This window comes from Nicotiana attenuata, chromosome 9 (genome assembly GCF_001879085.1).
Source record: "Nicotiana attenuata strain UT chromosome 9, NIATTr2, whole genome shotgun sequence".
NCBI lineage: Eukaryota > Viridiplantae > Streptophyta > Magnoliopsida > Solanales > Solanaceae > Nicotiana > Nicotiana attenuata.
The window spans coordinates 6,246,779-6,261,932 of record NC_031997.1 but is presented as its reverse complement, the minus strand read 5'-3'; the positions used below and the strand labels follow the sequence as shown (position 1 = coordinate 6,261,932).

Sequence of the window (15,154 nt, the reverse complement as noted above, 5' to 3'; positions counted from 1 at the left end):
CATTATGATGATAACAAGTAGTTTCAGTCAAATAAGTAGTAATTTCATCAATCAGGACGGACCAAGTCACAATCCCCAACGGTGCTCTACCCCACGCTCGCTATCCGGAGCACAAGTCACCTCAATACAGCACTATGATGTGCAAATCCGGGGTTTCAAACCCTCAGACTATCATTTACAATCATTACTCACCTCGAACCGGTGAAATCTCTAGCTCGCGACGCCTTTGCCCCTAAAATCGGCCTCCACGCGCGTCGAATCTATCCAACATCAGAACGAATACATCACAATATGCCAAGGGAACAATACCCAATCGAAAATAATCAAAATATAGCAAAAATCTCGAAACTAGCAAAACCCGAGCCCCGGGCCCACTTCTCAAAAAATTATAAAATTAACATCAATGGATTCCTTACCTCGCCACGAGTCCATACATATCAAATTTACCAAAATCCGAGCTCCAATGCTCCCTCAAACTCCAAATTTCCATTTCAAAAGTCAAGCCCTAGTTCTTCCATTTTTAATCAAATTTCCATGAATTTAGGTGTTGATTCTTAAAAAAAATGATGATTCTAGGTCACGAGACTCACCTCCAATCAATTCCCGTCGAAACCCTCCTTAATCCTCATCAAAAAGCTCCCAAGGTTGCTCAAATTTGGTGAAAATAAGACCTAGCTCACGGAGGAAATAATATAAATCTGCCCAGCTCTTTTCGCTTTTGCGGTCCCTTTCCCGCTTATGCGGGACCGCTTCCGCGACTTTTCTTCCGCTTCTGCGGAAATTCCAAACTCGAGCTCAACCGCTTCTGCGGTTACACAAACGCATAAGCGATACCGCTTCTGCAGTTAGACAATCGCTTCTGCGGAACCGGCGCCCAGGCCTCCTCACCGCTTCTGCGGTCAATCCTTCGCACAAGCGTGTCCGCTTCTGCGGTCCAAGATTCGCAGAAGCGAAAATACCAGTTGCAGCAGGCTCAGCAACATGAAAAATTCCAAAACTCTCTGTTTAACCATCTGAACTCACCCCGAGGCCCCCGGGACCTCAACCAAAAACACCAACATATCTTAAAACATCACCCAAACTTGTTCCAATCATCAAAACACCACGATTAACACTAAAACCATCAAATTACATCAAATCCAAGCCTAAGTTCTCCCAAAATTCTTCCGAAACTCGCATTCGATCAAAAACCCAACCAAACCACCTCCGAATCATCTGAAATTTTGCACACACATCCCAAATCACCTAACGAAGCTACTGCAACTCTCAGAATTCCATTCCGACCCTCGGATCAAAATCTCACCTATCAACCGGAATTCGCCAAAACACTAACTTTGCCAATTCAAGCCTAATTCTACACCGGACCTCCAAAATCAATTCCGGTCACACTCCTAAGTCTCAAATCATCCCCCGAAGCTAACCGAATCACCGGAAATCATATCCGAGTCCTCTAACTCAATAGTCAACATCCGATTGATTTTTCCAAAACAAACCTTCCTTGAAGATACTAAGTGTCTCATTTCCATCCAGAATCAATCCAAATCAACTCATTCGCACAAGACTCGTATAATAACACATAAGGAAACCGAAAATGGGGAAAACGGGGCGGTAACTCACGTGACGACGGGTCGGATCGTCACATCTTGCCTCTTTTGTTATGATCATTTAGATCATTTGCTCATCTTTTTTATCAAGAAGTTTATTTGAAACTGATTTGTCTATATGCTTTAACCGTACCATAGACTTTGTCCTTCTAGGACTTAACAGGAGCATTTGCAATGAGAATATAGTTACTTTCTTTGGGCCAGCAAATGCGTCTGGCATGCTTTGCAATATATTGCAAATGAATTATCCTTTTATGAACTTCAAGTTCATATTATCTTATTCGGGGATCTAGATGTACAAATGATAATTCATTCCACGTAACTTTTTCTCAACTATTTATCATGTCTCCCCCTCATGTTAGAAAAACTAACTTGTTACCTCAACTTTAAGAATCCATCTTTGTGCGTTATGGTGTTAATCAAAATATACACCGTAAATTAATAATAATAAGATGGAATTATTTGGTTCCTGACCCTGAAACCACTTGTGAGAGGAGAATGTAATATACTTTTGTATATAACCTATATCAAACTGATATAAATAACTTTGTTCTCATAAGTAATAGTTTAGCTATTAAGTGGAGGCACTCAATAAATCATTTTGCTAAACCAACTGTGATGTAAATCAACTTATCAAGATAAACTATCTTGAATAGAAAATCTGGAAATTATGCTCGAAATTAAATTATTGAGCAAGTTATATCGCACACACCGGCCAGGTTGCGGGTTAATAATAATTGCACATGTAACCATCTCATAGATGCATCTTATGTGGTATACATGGCTGGTGAATGTGCCCATATTCACCTTTGATATTTCCAGCATTCATGGGATTCAATCCCAATTTTAGTTGGTCAATTAATTAATGAGAACAAGTATTATAAGAGAATCCGTAAAGAACTTTCTAGTTCTTTGATATTTACCCATGTGAATTCTCGTTTATTTTTTTACATCATGCTTAAATTAATATGGCTAAACCAATTATGCCAACTGAATAAATTATCAATATTGATAAACTTCATATTTATACCATGGCGTGTGCAATTATCAATAAACTCCAAGTTTATTATGATATGAATTGTTATATCAATAAACTTCTCTTTATTGTGGCATTCTTTTGTTTGTGTAGTACAAACTGGAGAATAAAGCGGGTAGTTTTTCACATACATATTACCCTGCTATAAGTTGTAGTAATAGAAGATATTAAATCTTCCTTTATTCATAGTCTCAGTATGACCAACCGCTTTCACGAATACTTTAGAAACTCAATAAGTTTCTTTGAGACATACTACAACACAACGTCTTATTGATAATCAATTTTATTCCTCCAGAATAGTAATAATTGGCTCTTCCAGAGCTCTCAATTAATTTGGTACTATCACATGTTCATCAACATCCATATGGTGAATATCTCTTTTAAGGAGAAAGTTATACCATTATGGTCATGGTCAAAATTATATGCAAGATATGTTTCTTGCATTAATGTTGTCTTTTAATAATCACGATGCCAAAATATGTTGGCGTACAATAGGTATGTGACCAATGACCATTCATGCCATAATAATGACATTATTTTCTTATATCATCTCAAACCTCCTTCTAGAGGTGAGTGTGGTATATTCACTACCACAAGCACGTTCATATTCTTCCAAGAATGAATATGTATTCATAAATCAGATATTTTCACATTCACATCATGAATTGACCATAATCATCTATATGTGCTTTATAAAATATCACGTCAAATCGATGACAAATATTACTTTCACAGAGTGAAGGATTATTTTGAGAATCCTTATTATTCTCATTATCACAATGATGACGATTATAATTTCGTCTAATACCACATCCACATCCATTGATACCTTTACGGTAATAATTTTGTCTTCTTTCAGACTTATCACATACTGCTATCACATTCTCTTAAGGGAATGAGAATGAAGCAAATTCAATGGGACGGGTATGCACTTCTTGTGCCCATAATCATACATAAATTTGATCATGGCAAGATATAAAAATTTTACCACTTCGAGTGGTTATAATTTCTTACTAACTCCATTAGAGTTATAATCAAATTGTATTGTCTTTGCTTGTATTTAAAATTAAATTATAGAATAAAAGAAAAAAATACGGTAAAACACTTACCTTAAATCCAGGATTTAATCATGAAGGAAGTTTATGGAACAATTGACAATCATTATGCTCAATCCTAAAGTTTCTACTCAATTGGTTAGAGTCTCGTGCTGATAACGTGTTATAAAACAATAAAAGAACAAGAACAATATTGCTGAGAAAGGTAGAGAGAATTCTCATTGAATTTTGGGATGAATTACAATAGAATAGAACCCTCTATTTATAGGGAGAGGGTGACTTAACCACCAAGCAATGAACCCTAAAATCTCTCTAAATATAAACATTCACCATAAATAAAATTCTATTTATAATATTTTTATTTTTGCCAAGGGTCTTTTTTGTATGTTTAATAGATTCCAACTTGAAATCCTATCAAATCAAAGAGGTGAACCCACTGTGCCAGTGGGCTGGACATCACATTTTTTTCAAGTAGAGTCAATTTTTAAATAATAAGTACTTTTTTTAAAATATAGATCGCCTACACCTATATACACAGAGTAAATACGAAGTGAATTTATATGAATCATTTGATATCATTTACGTCCCCTCCGGCATAGAATTAGCTTAAATAACCGTTCACTCAAATAATTAAACTAAAATCTGTATATCGACTAGTAAACTAAATAGTAAATCCGACAAACTATTTATATAAAGTTTTCAAATTACATCGGTCAAATATTTGTGAAAGCTTATAACTCAATAAGTAAAGTAAGTCGATATACATAGATTATTTTACCACTCAGTGCTCATTTGATTTGATGGGTTATTGAAATAATCATCATATATTATTTGATTTTAAGTTATTCAATATTTGATTTTTCTTTAAAATTATGTATAGCTAATCTTAGTATAACTAATACACCAATAGATGTACTATTTTATACCAAGACCAATATGGTATAACAATACCGTGATCAGATGCGGAGCCGGGATTTGAACCTTATGGGTTCGGAATTGTAATACTTTTAAGTTACTAGGTTCTAAATTAATAAGTTGAACATATTCAATGGATTTCTTAAGACAAATACATGATTTGAACAAAAGCTATGGGTTCGGCCGAACCCACATCACGCATTCTGCCTCCGCCCCCGACCGTGATAAGTTATACATGAAAGTAATTAAAATGTCAAAACTATCCTTATGGATCTCTCAAATTTTTCGAAATACTTATACAATTTTAAACCAAATACAAATATAAGTTATACACTGTGTATCTAACTTCTTATACAATAAACCAAACACTTGATAAATATAATTTTTGTATTATAATCTCTGTATAACTAATAGTCTGATAATCGAGCAAGGTAGTAAAAGTGTAATACTACGAAAATTAGAAAGTAGGGGGTCTTCCTGTAATTTAATTAGTAAGAAGTTGGTGGTCTCAAACGTAAATATCATCAGCTAAAATCACACTTCTCGCGTTAGCTCTCTCTCTCTCTCTTTCTCTCAAGCGCATTTGCACTCCGACGGCTGCCGTACACCTTATCACTCCACTCTGGTGAGTCCATCGTTCTTCCGCCGGATACGGCGGAACTGGTCTTTTCTTTCTTTGATTTCATTTGCAAGAAATTCAATTTTATTTTATTTTATTTCTTACCACTGCAATATTTTTTTATTCATTGACAAGTGCAAATATCTGAGATGCATATATTAATGTTATTTTGATTTTCTAGCTCTTATTTCTTTATGAGTCGTCGAAAATGATTAGTTTGTGGGAGATAATGTATCATGGTAAAGTGAGATTTTTGAGATTAGGGTTTTAGGAGTGTTTGCATTGGTAATAATCTAAAGCTTAAGCTATCTCGCTTATTGGGATCAGTTAAGTTTGTATATTGGAAGTTCGAAACATTTATTTTAATTGATTTCTTTGTGAGTTCTTTGTCTTTGGCTTGCTATGCTAATTGGAAAGCAAAAGGAGTTCCACTTTTTCTTGTAAATGGATGTGAAATAGGAAGCAAAAGAGGTCAAACAGATGAATCAGTAATAGTTGTTTTGATCTGTTAACGGCAATGTGCCCCAGGGCTTAGTTCAGGTGCCAAAGGTTGAAGAACTTGCGACTTAGGTCATAGGTCCGAACCTGGGGCAATGCGAACTAAGCCTACTGTTTAACTGAAGAAGAATAGAGGGGCGGGCCCATTATCACCAGTTTTGAAGGCTGTGGTTGGTCCTAACGGTTGGCCCCCGACGGATTTCTCTGTCATAAAAAAATTTCTCGAATGGCAATGCATTCCCATTAGAAAGTACAATTGTGTGTTTGGAAATGCGAATGGTTTTTCTTTTGTTTGCAATATTGCATTGAGTAATAGAAAGAGTTGCGATTTGGTACACTTGGTTTTTTTTTTTTTTGAAAAGGTAATATGTTTGTATTGAATATGACAATGGTTACATTAAGAGTGTAACCTTCTGATAATTACAAAGGGGAAACCAGAAGAGAGGCCTAAGGTTCTATAATACTCACAACTGATCTAAAACATCAAAAATTAACTCACTCTCTTCTAGATATTCCTGTTTACACCAAAAATAAAAGAGCATTAAACAGCTCATCTTCAGCTTTTGTATTGAACTATGGTTATCCTCAAAACATCTCTGATTCTTTTCTTTCCATATTGTCCACCATATACAAGCCGGGACAATCTTCCATCTCTCCTTCTGGCTGGATTGTTCCCCATCTCTTTTCCAACTGCTTAGGACTTCCTTGATTCTTCTTGGCATAACCCATCGGATCCCCCTCAGGTTGATGAAGATCTTCCACAGTTGATCAGTGACACTGCAGTGCAAAAAAAGATGGTTGACTGTCTCCTCCTGAGCTTCACGCAGGTGACATCTGGATCCCAGCTGATAACCTCTCTTGGTGAGATTATCTTGTGTCAGGACTGCCTCTCTTGCTAATAACCAAGTAAAACAAGCAACTTTGTAAGGAATTCTTACTTTCCATATCATCTTCCATGGCCACTGATCATTCTGGTTGTTAGACTGGTTGAAAATCTTGTAGGCAGAACTTACAGAATACTTGCCCTCTTTTCCCCCTTGCCAAAGCACCCTATCCTCAATGTTAAGAGGTCCCTTTAAATTGTTCTAAAGTGTTATAAAATTCTGTCACCCTTTGAACTTCCCAATCATTTAGGAGTCTTCTGAAAGTGAGATTCCACCCTTGGCCTGTCCACAATTCTCCTACATATGAAACTTGTTGTTGGTTGAGATTGTAGATGTCTGGGAATAACTGCTTCAGGGTTCTTTGTCCAAGCCATTTGTCTTCCCAGAAAGAAATCTTCATACCATTGCCAACTTTAAGACTAGACTTATTACAGAATTTTGGCCATTGATTTCTAATAGATCTCCACAGACTAACCCCATAAGGAGTGTTCACAGGTTTGGTTGTCCAGCTGCCTTCCTTCCCATACCTTTCCTCAATCACATTTTTCCACAAGGATAGTTCTGAGGTGGTAAACCTCCATAGCCACTTCATCATCAAACTTTGATTTTGAGTCTTCAAGTTCCTGATCCCCATACCCCCTTCTTTTTTGCTTGTTGTGAGAACATCCCATCTGACTAGGTGAATCTTGCTCTTCTCACTGGCTCCTTGCCATAGGAAGTTTCTCCTCACTCCTCAGTGCATCAAGTCTTTTTGCTACACTTACAGGCATAGGAAAAAGGGACATCATATAGGTTGACATAGCATCCAGTACACTGTTGATTAGTGTAAGTCTCCCTCCCAAAGATAAATACTGGCTTTTCCAGCTGACTAACTTCTTTTCACACTTCTCAACTACACCATTCCAAATCCCTTTAGATTTGCTTTTTGCTCCAAGGGGCATTCCCAGGTAAACTGTTGGCAGTGATCCTACTTTCCCTCAAATATTCACCAAGCTATTAATCTCCATTACTACATTAACTGGATAGATAAAGCTCTTATTCCAGTTAATATGTAATCCAGAAATAGCTTCAGACAGGGTGAATATCACTCTTAAGAGAAGAACCTGATCTCTATCAGCATCACAAAACACCAATGTATCATCTGCATATTGCAGGTGGGATACTTCCATTGACTCTAGGATTCTTGAATTCACCCTGAATCCCTTAATCCAACTGTTGGCTTTAGCAGATTTAAACAGACTGTTTAAACCTTCCATTGCCAAAATGAATAAAAAGGGGATATAGGGTCCCCTGCCTCAAGCCTCTCTGAGAAGAAAAAAATCCCACAAGTGATCCATTTATCAGAATTGAAAATTTGACAGTGCTTATGCAGACCTTGATCCACTTGATCCATCTCTCAGCAAAGCCCTTCTTCAGTAGGATTCCCAGCAGAAACTCCCAGTTCACATGGTCATAAGCCTTTTCTATGTCTAGCTTACACAAAATGCCTGGTTCTTTGCTCTTCATTCTATCATCAACACACTCATTTGCAATCAGAACAGCATCCATGATTTGCCTTCCTTTGATAAAGGCCATCTGTTGAGTGCCCGCCAATTTTCCAATGACTTTTTTGAGTCTTTCTACCAAAATCTTTGATATAATTTTGTAGAAACTCCCTATCAAGCTAATAGGTCTGAAGTCTTTCAATTTACACTTGGTTTTTCTTTTGTTTGCAATATTGCATTGTATAATAGAAAGAGTTTTGCGATTTGGTACGCTTGCTTCTATTCCCGGTGGAAGCACAAAAAGAAAGGAGAGAGAGTGTGGGTGGGTGGGTGGGGGGTCTAGTACTGGTTCTTATTAACACTCTTTTCTAACTTTTGTTTTTGAGTGGTTTCTTTGTTCTCTAATTTAGTTTGAAAGAAAGAAAAAACCTTCCTTAGTATATTGCACTTTGCAATTCTAGCATGTCTTTGTGTCCCACTGGCATGCCATCACCTATTAATTGGTCATGTTTGCCAAAACTTGCAACTAAGCTCTGTTGAATCTTAGAGTTCCTCCTATTACTGCTTTGAGATGTTCGGGATGTTTATTGATTGATTGCTCTCCAGCTGGAGTGTGTCGTTTGGAGATCACTCTTTTGTTGATAAGGTTCTACTATTTTTTTTAACCATTGTGTCCGAGTCAGCTTGCGCATGCACATCGACTAATTCTATAAGGTACCTGCTACTCTCACCAACACAGGTACCAGGTAACTCTGTCTATCAAGGCTTGGACAAATAGGAAGAAGCCGCCTAATGTTTTTGCCTCGCTAGGATTTGAACTTATGACCTCACGGTTACCGACCCATTTCATTGACCACTAGGCCTGACCCTTGGGTGCTACCCTTTCTACCATATAAGGGAGAAACAAAACTTTCTGTAAGAGCTTTGAGGAATATAAAGGAATAATATTCTTCTTTGTCTAACAAAACAAATATTCTTGATTAAGGTCACTTACATGTGATTTTATGCTTTGAGTTTGTTACTAGACTGCTTGATTTTCTCTCTTAAGTCACCTGCAATTATGTGGATGACCTTCTTTATCTCTGCTCCAAATTCCAGACTCAAAAATTACTGATCTCTGAATTAGCAAGGAGCATCCAAAATGTCTAGAAAAGGACTGATGGAGCAGGACCTAAGCAAGTTGGATGTAGCACAGCTGCATCCACTTTCACCTGAAGTGATTTCTCGTCAGGCTACCATAAACATAGGTAAACTAATGATTGTTGAACATTTTATCTGCTTTGCATTCCCTTATTCTGTATATTGGAATTGGAGTGCAGTGGTATTCTGATTGTTGTCCTTTTTAACTATCTTTTTCTGGACACACTTTTATACGTTATTGGAGTTGGTGTTGAATTTAATTCCTTTTGCTAGGTACCATTGGCCATGTGGCTCATGGAAAGTCAACAGTTGTAAAAGCTATATCTGGTGTGCAGGTATATCTTTGTTTCAGAGTTTTAATGGCGTTTAATTTAAGCATAGAAGGTTTTTCCCTTTAGTTCATAAGACTCCTGTTGGATGTGAGCTTGTCCCTTTTCATCAGCTTCTTAGTTGAATACAAATCATATGTCGATTTAATAAAAATGTGATAGCACCTCTTAATTGTAGATAACCCATTATGAGTATAACTGATTGATGTTGAATTGTTGATTGCCAAGTTAATACTGTTTCTTTTTCTACATTTATGTAATTCATCAAATTCTGGTAAGACATTGCATTAGTAGGGTTTTCTCAATTTCTTCTGTTTTCCTTTTATCTTTGTCTCTGTCATTGTGAAGAAATAAACTCAATGTGCTCTTTCTGCATTTAGCATGGTTAAAGTATACCATATAGCTTAAATTCCTGCAATGAGATGGATCCTCTTTTAGTAATGGAAAATTAGGCTAGAGGAATCAACTTTTGAGATCCTTGATGATGTTCTTGTGTTTGTGGCTTGTTCATCCTAGTGATTGGTTTGACATGATGATCTTCAAGTCCTTAGTTCTATCTAATCTTCCTCGTACAACTTGCATTCTTAGTAGTACCATATGTATGCATAGAGGGTAATAACAACAATTTTTATAAATAGAATAATGTTTTAAACATATTTGAAAAGCTAAGAGCATGTTGCATTTGGGTGGTTGATTCTTTGCTATGGAAAAGCAAATAATTTTCTGTCAAGGCATGTTATTAATTTGTTGCTGAAGACAACAACATATCCAGTGTAATCCCATAAGTGGGTTTGGGAAGAGTAGTGTGTACGCAGATCTTACTCCTATCTTGTGAAGGTCTGAAAACTGGCCATATGTAATCTGGATGAGTATTGTTCCTCCAAGAGTTGTCTGTTTTACTTGAGAATGCAACTCATGGTGCTTGCCTTATTCAGGAGCTTATTTTACAGTAGATGCTTTTTATGAGTAGAAGTTTACGTGCCAGTAGATCACCGCTACTGCAATGTAATTTCACCAGGCAGATATGGTCTATGTTTCTTGAACAATGGGTCATGACAGGAAGCATTAAACAGGCCTTAAAAAGTCGGTATACTCAGTCATCAGATATGGGAAGCAGTCTCTACTGGGATAGTGCCTAGCTGCATTTTCTTGAACATCCGGTTTGAGAGAAATGATAGATGCTTTTCTGGAAAATTGAGCACATCTCTTATATAAAACTAGATGTTTGAAGAGTCTTCTTATGTGTTGTAGGAAAATGATTATATCATATAGTTTCACTGTTGGGTCTATTGCATTCCTTCAGTATCTAGAAGGAAGAAGTCTTCTCTTTTGCACTCTCTTTCTACTTTCATCGTACTCATGAATAATTTTCCTGCCTTTTCATTATAAAAAAGCCTTTGCACAGGTTCAGATTCTATTTTACTTGAAAATAACAATTAATTATTCCCCTAAATTCTGCAGACTGTTCGTTTTAAGAATGAGCTAGAGCGTAACATTACAATTAAGCTTGGGTATGCTAATGCGAAGATATACAAATGTGAAGATGAGCGCTGTCCTAGACCCATGTGCTACAAGTAAGCTCTTGAATTTTCGGGAAAATTGTTCTTCTGCTTCATCTGGTTTGTTGTGAGTTAACAGATATCTTTTCAGGGCATATGGAAGTGGAAAAGAAGACAGTCCAATGTGTGATGTCCCTGGTTTTGAGACCTGCAGGATGAAATTGCTGAGACATGTGTCCTTTGTTGATTGTCCTGTAAGTATCTAACTTGCCAATCTGCTATTCAATCTTGCTCGTATTAAGTTAATCTACAAGGTGATAAACATTTGTTTTATAATTGCGTTTGAGATGAATATACCACAGAATATCTTAGCTATCGCGATTCTAGAATAAAACCAAAATGGAAGTATCAAAAAAGTCTTTCGGTGGATCATTACTGCTTTGTTTATAGGGAGCTTCAGCTGTGCTGCCAAAGCTTATTTTTCATGCAGTGAGAGCTCAAGTTCCTATTTGATCTGACTTGCAATTCTTCCTATTTTAGGGAGCAAGTTTTTACTTGGCTGATTTTATTTAAAGAATTATTGGTGAAGCCCATCTTAGCATCTTGAAACCTTCAAGTTTCTAAGGTGCTTATTGTATTGTCCCTTTGACTGAAAATCTCTGCGTCTATTTGATGGCTTTAGATTTTGAGCACTGAGCCTGTGCGATTTGTCAACATGAAGTTGAGTTTGTCCTCACTTGCCTATGTTTAGGTACTATCCTCTTTAAGCATAAGGATTTAGGCCAATGACTTGCTTTCATATCATTAAATAAAAGGCAAATTCATAGAAGGGAATCCATATTTTTGTTGCACATTACCATTGGCTGCATTAAAGTAATCATAGTGAAGATGGTTAAGCATCTCCTCTGCCATCTCATGCTGTATCTTGCAACTTTTCGATCTATAGTTATCTTCCTTTGGTAGTTGTATATTTTCATCCACTTCTGCTGTGTCTTCACTGTTCATTTGTGAGTGGACATTTTTAGTACATCAAAAGATTTATTGATTGAAAATTTGAAGGCGTATAAATTTTCCCTACATTTGTTATCATGTCAATTCTTTAGATCGCCGTATGATAAATTTAATTGTCTATAAGCCATTTAATATTTTTTAGCGAGTATGCATTTATACTATGTTTTATTATGCAGGGTCATGATATTCTCATGGCTACCATGCTTAATGGAGCTGCCATTATGGATGGAGCGTTACTTCTAATTGCAGCCAATGAGAGCTGTCCCCAACCTCAGACTTCTGAACATTTAGCTGCTGTTGAAATTATGCGCCTCCAACATATAATAATTCTTCAAAATAAAGTTGATCTTGTTCAGGAAAATGTTGCCATCAATCAGCATGAAGCTATTCAGAAATTTATTCAGGTTAGTGGTATATGGTATTGGTTAGCCTTGCACTGTCTCTATGCTTGATATGTGAAGCTATATCATGATACTGTACTTCAACACCATTTTCAGGGAACTGTAGCAGATGGTGCCCCAGTTGTACCAATCTCTGCTCAACTGAAGTATAATATTGATGTTGTTGCTGAATATATTGTGAAAAAGATTCCCATTCCTGTGAGGGATTTCACTTCACCACCAAATATGATTGTTATTCGGTCGTTTGATGTTAATAAACCTGGTTTTGAAGTTGATGATATCAGAGGTGGCGTTGCTGGTGGCAGTATTTTAAAGGTATGTTTCTTGTTTCCTTGAGCTAGCTGTTTGCTACAACTTCCAGTATCTCTTTTGCCATAAGAACTTTGTGTTCCACCCACAGACCGTTGTTTTCATCATTTTACTGTAGTTCGGTGCTTGTTTTGACCTGGACATGAAGAAAATCTTGTTGCAGGGTTTACATATTTGAGTCAGTAGTTGAATTCGTTGTGCAGGGTGTGTTGAAGGTAAATCAATTGATCGAGGTTCGTCCAGGTATTGTTGTCAAGGATGAGAGTGGCAACATTAAATGTACCCCCATATATTCAAGAATCGTGTCATTGTTTGCCGAGCAAAATGAACTACAATTTGCTGTACCTGGAGGCCTAATTGGAGTTGGAACAACCATGGATCCGACGCTGACACGTGCTGATCGATTGGTGGGTCAGGTTCTTGGGGAGGTTGGGTCACTTCCTGAAGTTTTTGTCGAACTAGAGGTAAATGGCTCATTCCAAACACTTCAGAAGCCTATGGAATAACTAAAACTTGCCTTTGTATACAAGTTTGTAACGGTTATTTGTTCTAAAGAATTATCATATCCTTTTTCTAATTTATTGTTTTTGAATTAACTATAGTTAATTAGGCTTGCTTGTTAGCTCCAATTAATTGTTTAAGGCCACGCACTTGCATGTCCTTAATTGAATCTGGCGTTACTCCTTTGTATTGCAGGTGAATTTCTTTTTGCTCCGCCGTCTTTTGGGTGTGAGGACAAAGGACTCGGAAAGACAGGGTAAAGTTTCCAAGTTGGCAAAGGGAGAAATCCTTATGTTAAATATAGGTTCTATGTCAACTGGGGCTCGAGTGGTTGCTGTTAAAAATGTGTTCGCGAAACTGCAGTTGACGTCCCCAGTGTGTACAAGCAAAGGTGAAAAAATTGCTCTTAGCCGGAGAATTGAAAAGCACTGGCGTCTTATTGGTTGGGGCCAAATCCAAGCTGGTATTACTCTTGACGTTCCACCGTGCCCCGTCTAAGTGAGTCGGATTACACAATCAATTACTAAAAGGACAGATAAAGTAGTGAAACAACATAAGACGGTATTAGATGTGGGAAGGCAGGGAACAATCTTTGCCAGGTGGAGGAGAAAACATTATTTGGAATTTTCGATACTTTATAATCTGCGATATTTTACATTTCCTACTGATGACGTTTCTTTCCCCCTCTTTTTCCATGCCTTGTTCGAGTGGTTGTACCTTGTAATTCATTAGGTCGGGTTGATAGTAAAATGAGTTCTATTGGAGATACTGAGCTTGCGGCAGATTTTGAACCAACTTGTATTGTCTCTTCAAGTTTTTGGACTAAAGTTTTTTTGCATGTCTGCCACCAAATGCAGAGACTTGCATAGGCAATTTTGGTTTGTGCCATTGATTATAGTACACTTTATATGTCTTCTTCGTCTACAAAGTACCTAAGTTATTGAGTAACAGCAAATTGTCCATGACACGGTCGATCATTAGCCTTATCATAAAATGTCCTAAAGTTATGGCTAATTTGAAATTATTTTTGAACTTTAAGAGTGTCGATGGTGGTGGTGGTGGTGCTGCTTAGTATAATTGGTCGGTATGCAAGTGGACGATTGCAGAATATTTTAGACCCCCACTATAAAAACGGAAAAAATTGATTTCGGGATGTCTTTTAAATTGTACTGATGTCGGAACTAAGACTGGTCGTGGATCATTTGGACTCTGTTTTGGGAGAAGAGAGGGAGGGGGGGGGGGGGGGTGTGCGCGCGCGCGTTCGGTGCTGGAAGCTGGTTTAAGTTGCTCCAAGCTGCTATATAATTGGGAAATAATTTCAGTTTCCATCAACTTAAATTTACAAAAAAGTAAAAGGTGTGCACAATTACTGTATTCTTGTGCTTTCGGAGATTATAGTCTTGAAAAATTTTCAGGTGATTTTGTGAATGAAATTCTCTCAGATATCCTGTCAGATAGAATGGGGATGATTCTACGGATGGTCTCCATAGTTATGTATGGATCAACACTCTCGGTCATAGCAAGATTAGGTTTTTTAACACTTTATTCATTTCTTCTTATCTTTTTTTTTTCATTTTAATTAACAGTGTATACGATCGGAATTGTATGCCCCCGGCTCGAGGGGTCCTCTTGAGCCCGAGTTCAGGCAAGGTCGAGTTCGAGCTCGAGGGACCAGATCCGAGCTCGAGGACAGAGTGCAATGCCCGAAAATTGAAGCACGATGTACACCGAGGCCGAGTATGCTCGATCCCGAAATTGTACCGTTGAGGATTTGTAACAGAATGAGCTAGATTCCTGCCACGTCCCCAAGATCATGGCGCAAATCCCGGGATCGGATTGTACGATTCCGTACTAGGCGGTTAGACAGCT

The 15,154-nt window shown here is 37.4% G+C and overlaps 2 protein-coding genes across 2 annotated transcripts; one reads left to right on the top strand and one right to left on the bottom strand.

Moving 5' to 3' along the window:
- Positions 5,130–14,173, top strand: LOC109232014 (eukaryotic translation initiation factor 2 subunit gamma-like). The gene is made up of 9 exons (XM_019397642.1): positions 5,130–5,235; positions 9,194–9,342; positions 9,509–9,570; positions 11,026–11,138; positions 11,215–11,317; positions 12,251–12,478; positions 12,572–12,790; positions 12,988–13,248; positions 13,481–14,173. Exons 2-9 carry the CDS (start codon positions 9,237–9,239, stop codon positions 13,781–13,783), a joined length of 1,395 nt encoding a protein of 464 aa, XP_019253187.1. The 5' UTR covers positions 5,130–5,235; positions 9,194–9,236; the 3' UTR covers positions 13,784–14,173.
- Positions 7,589–8,186, bottom strand: LOC109232500. Its single transcript, XM_019398269.1, has 2 exons — positions 7,906–8,186; positions 7,589–7,823 (listed from the first exon to the last, which is right to left on the bottom strand). Exons 1-2 carry the CDS (start codon positions 8,184–8,186, stop codon positions 7,589–7,591), a joined length of 516 nt encoding a protein of 171 aa, XP_019253814.1.

What these genes read in the sequence shown, in the direction of transcription:
- LOC109232500 (XM_019398269.1), bottom strand. Translation starts at nt 8,186, where the DNA reads ATGGCCTTTATCAAAGGAAGGCAAATCATGGATGCTGTTCTGATTGCA. An exon ending in TCTTCTCAGAGAGGCTTGAG is followed by an intron (nt 7,824 to 7,905) that starts GCAGGGGACCCT and finishes TAAAGCCAACAG; the next exon opens with TTGGATTAAGGGATTCAGGG.
- LOC109232014 (XM_019397642.1), top strand. Translation starts at nt 9,237, where the DNA reads ATGTCTAGAAAAGGACTGATGGAGCAGGACCTAAGCAAGTTGGATGTA. An exon ending in AAGCTATATCTGGTGTGCAG is followed by an intron (nt 9,571 to 11,025) that starts GTATATCTTTGT and finishes TAAATTCTGCAG; the next exon opens with ACTGTTCGTTTTAAGAATGA. An exon ending in AAGTTTTTGTCGAACTAGAG is followed by an intron (nt 13,249 to 13,480) that starts GTAAATGGCTCA and finishes TTTGTATTGCAG; the next exon opens with GTGAATTTCTTTTTGCTCCG.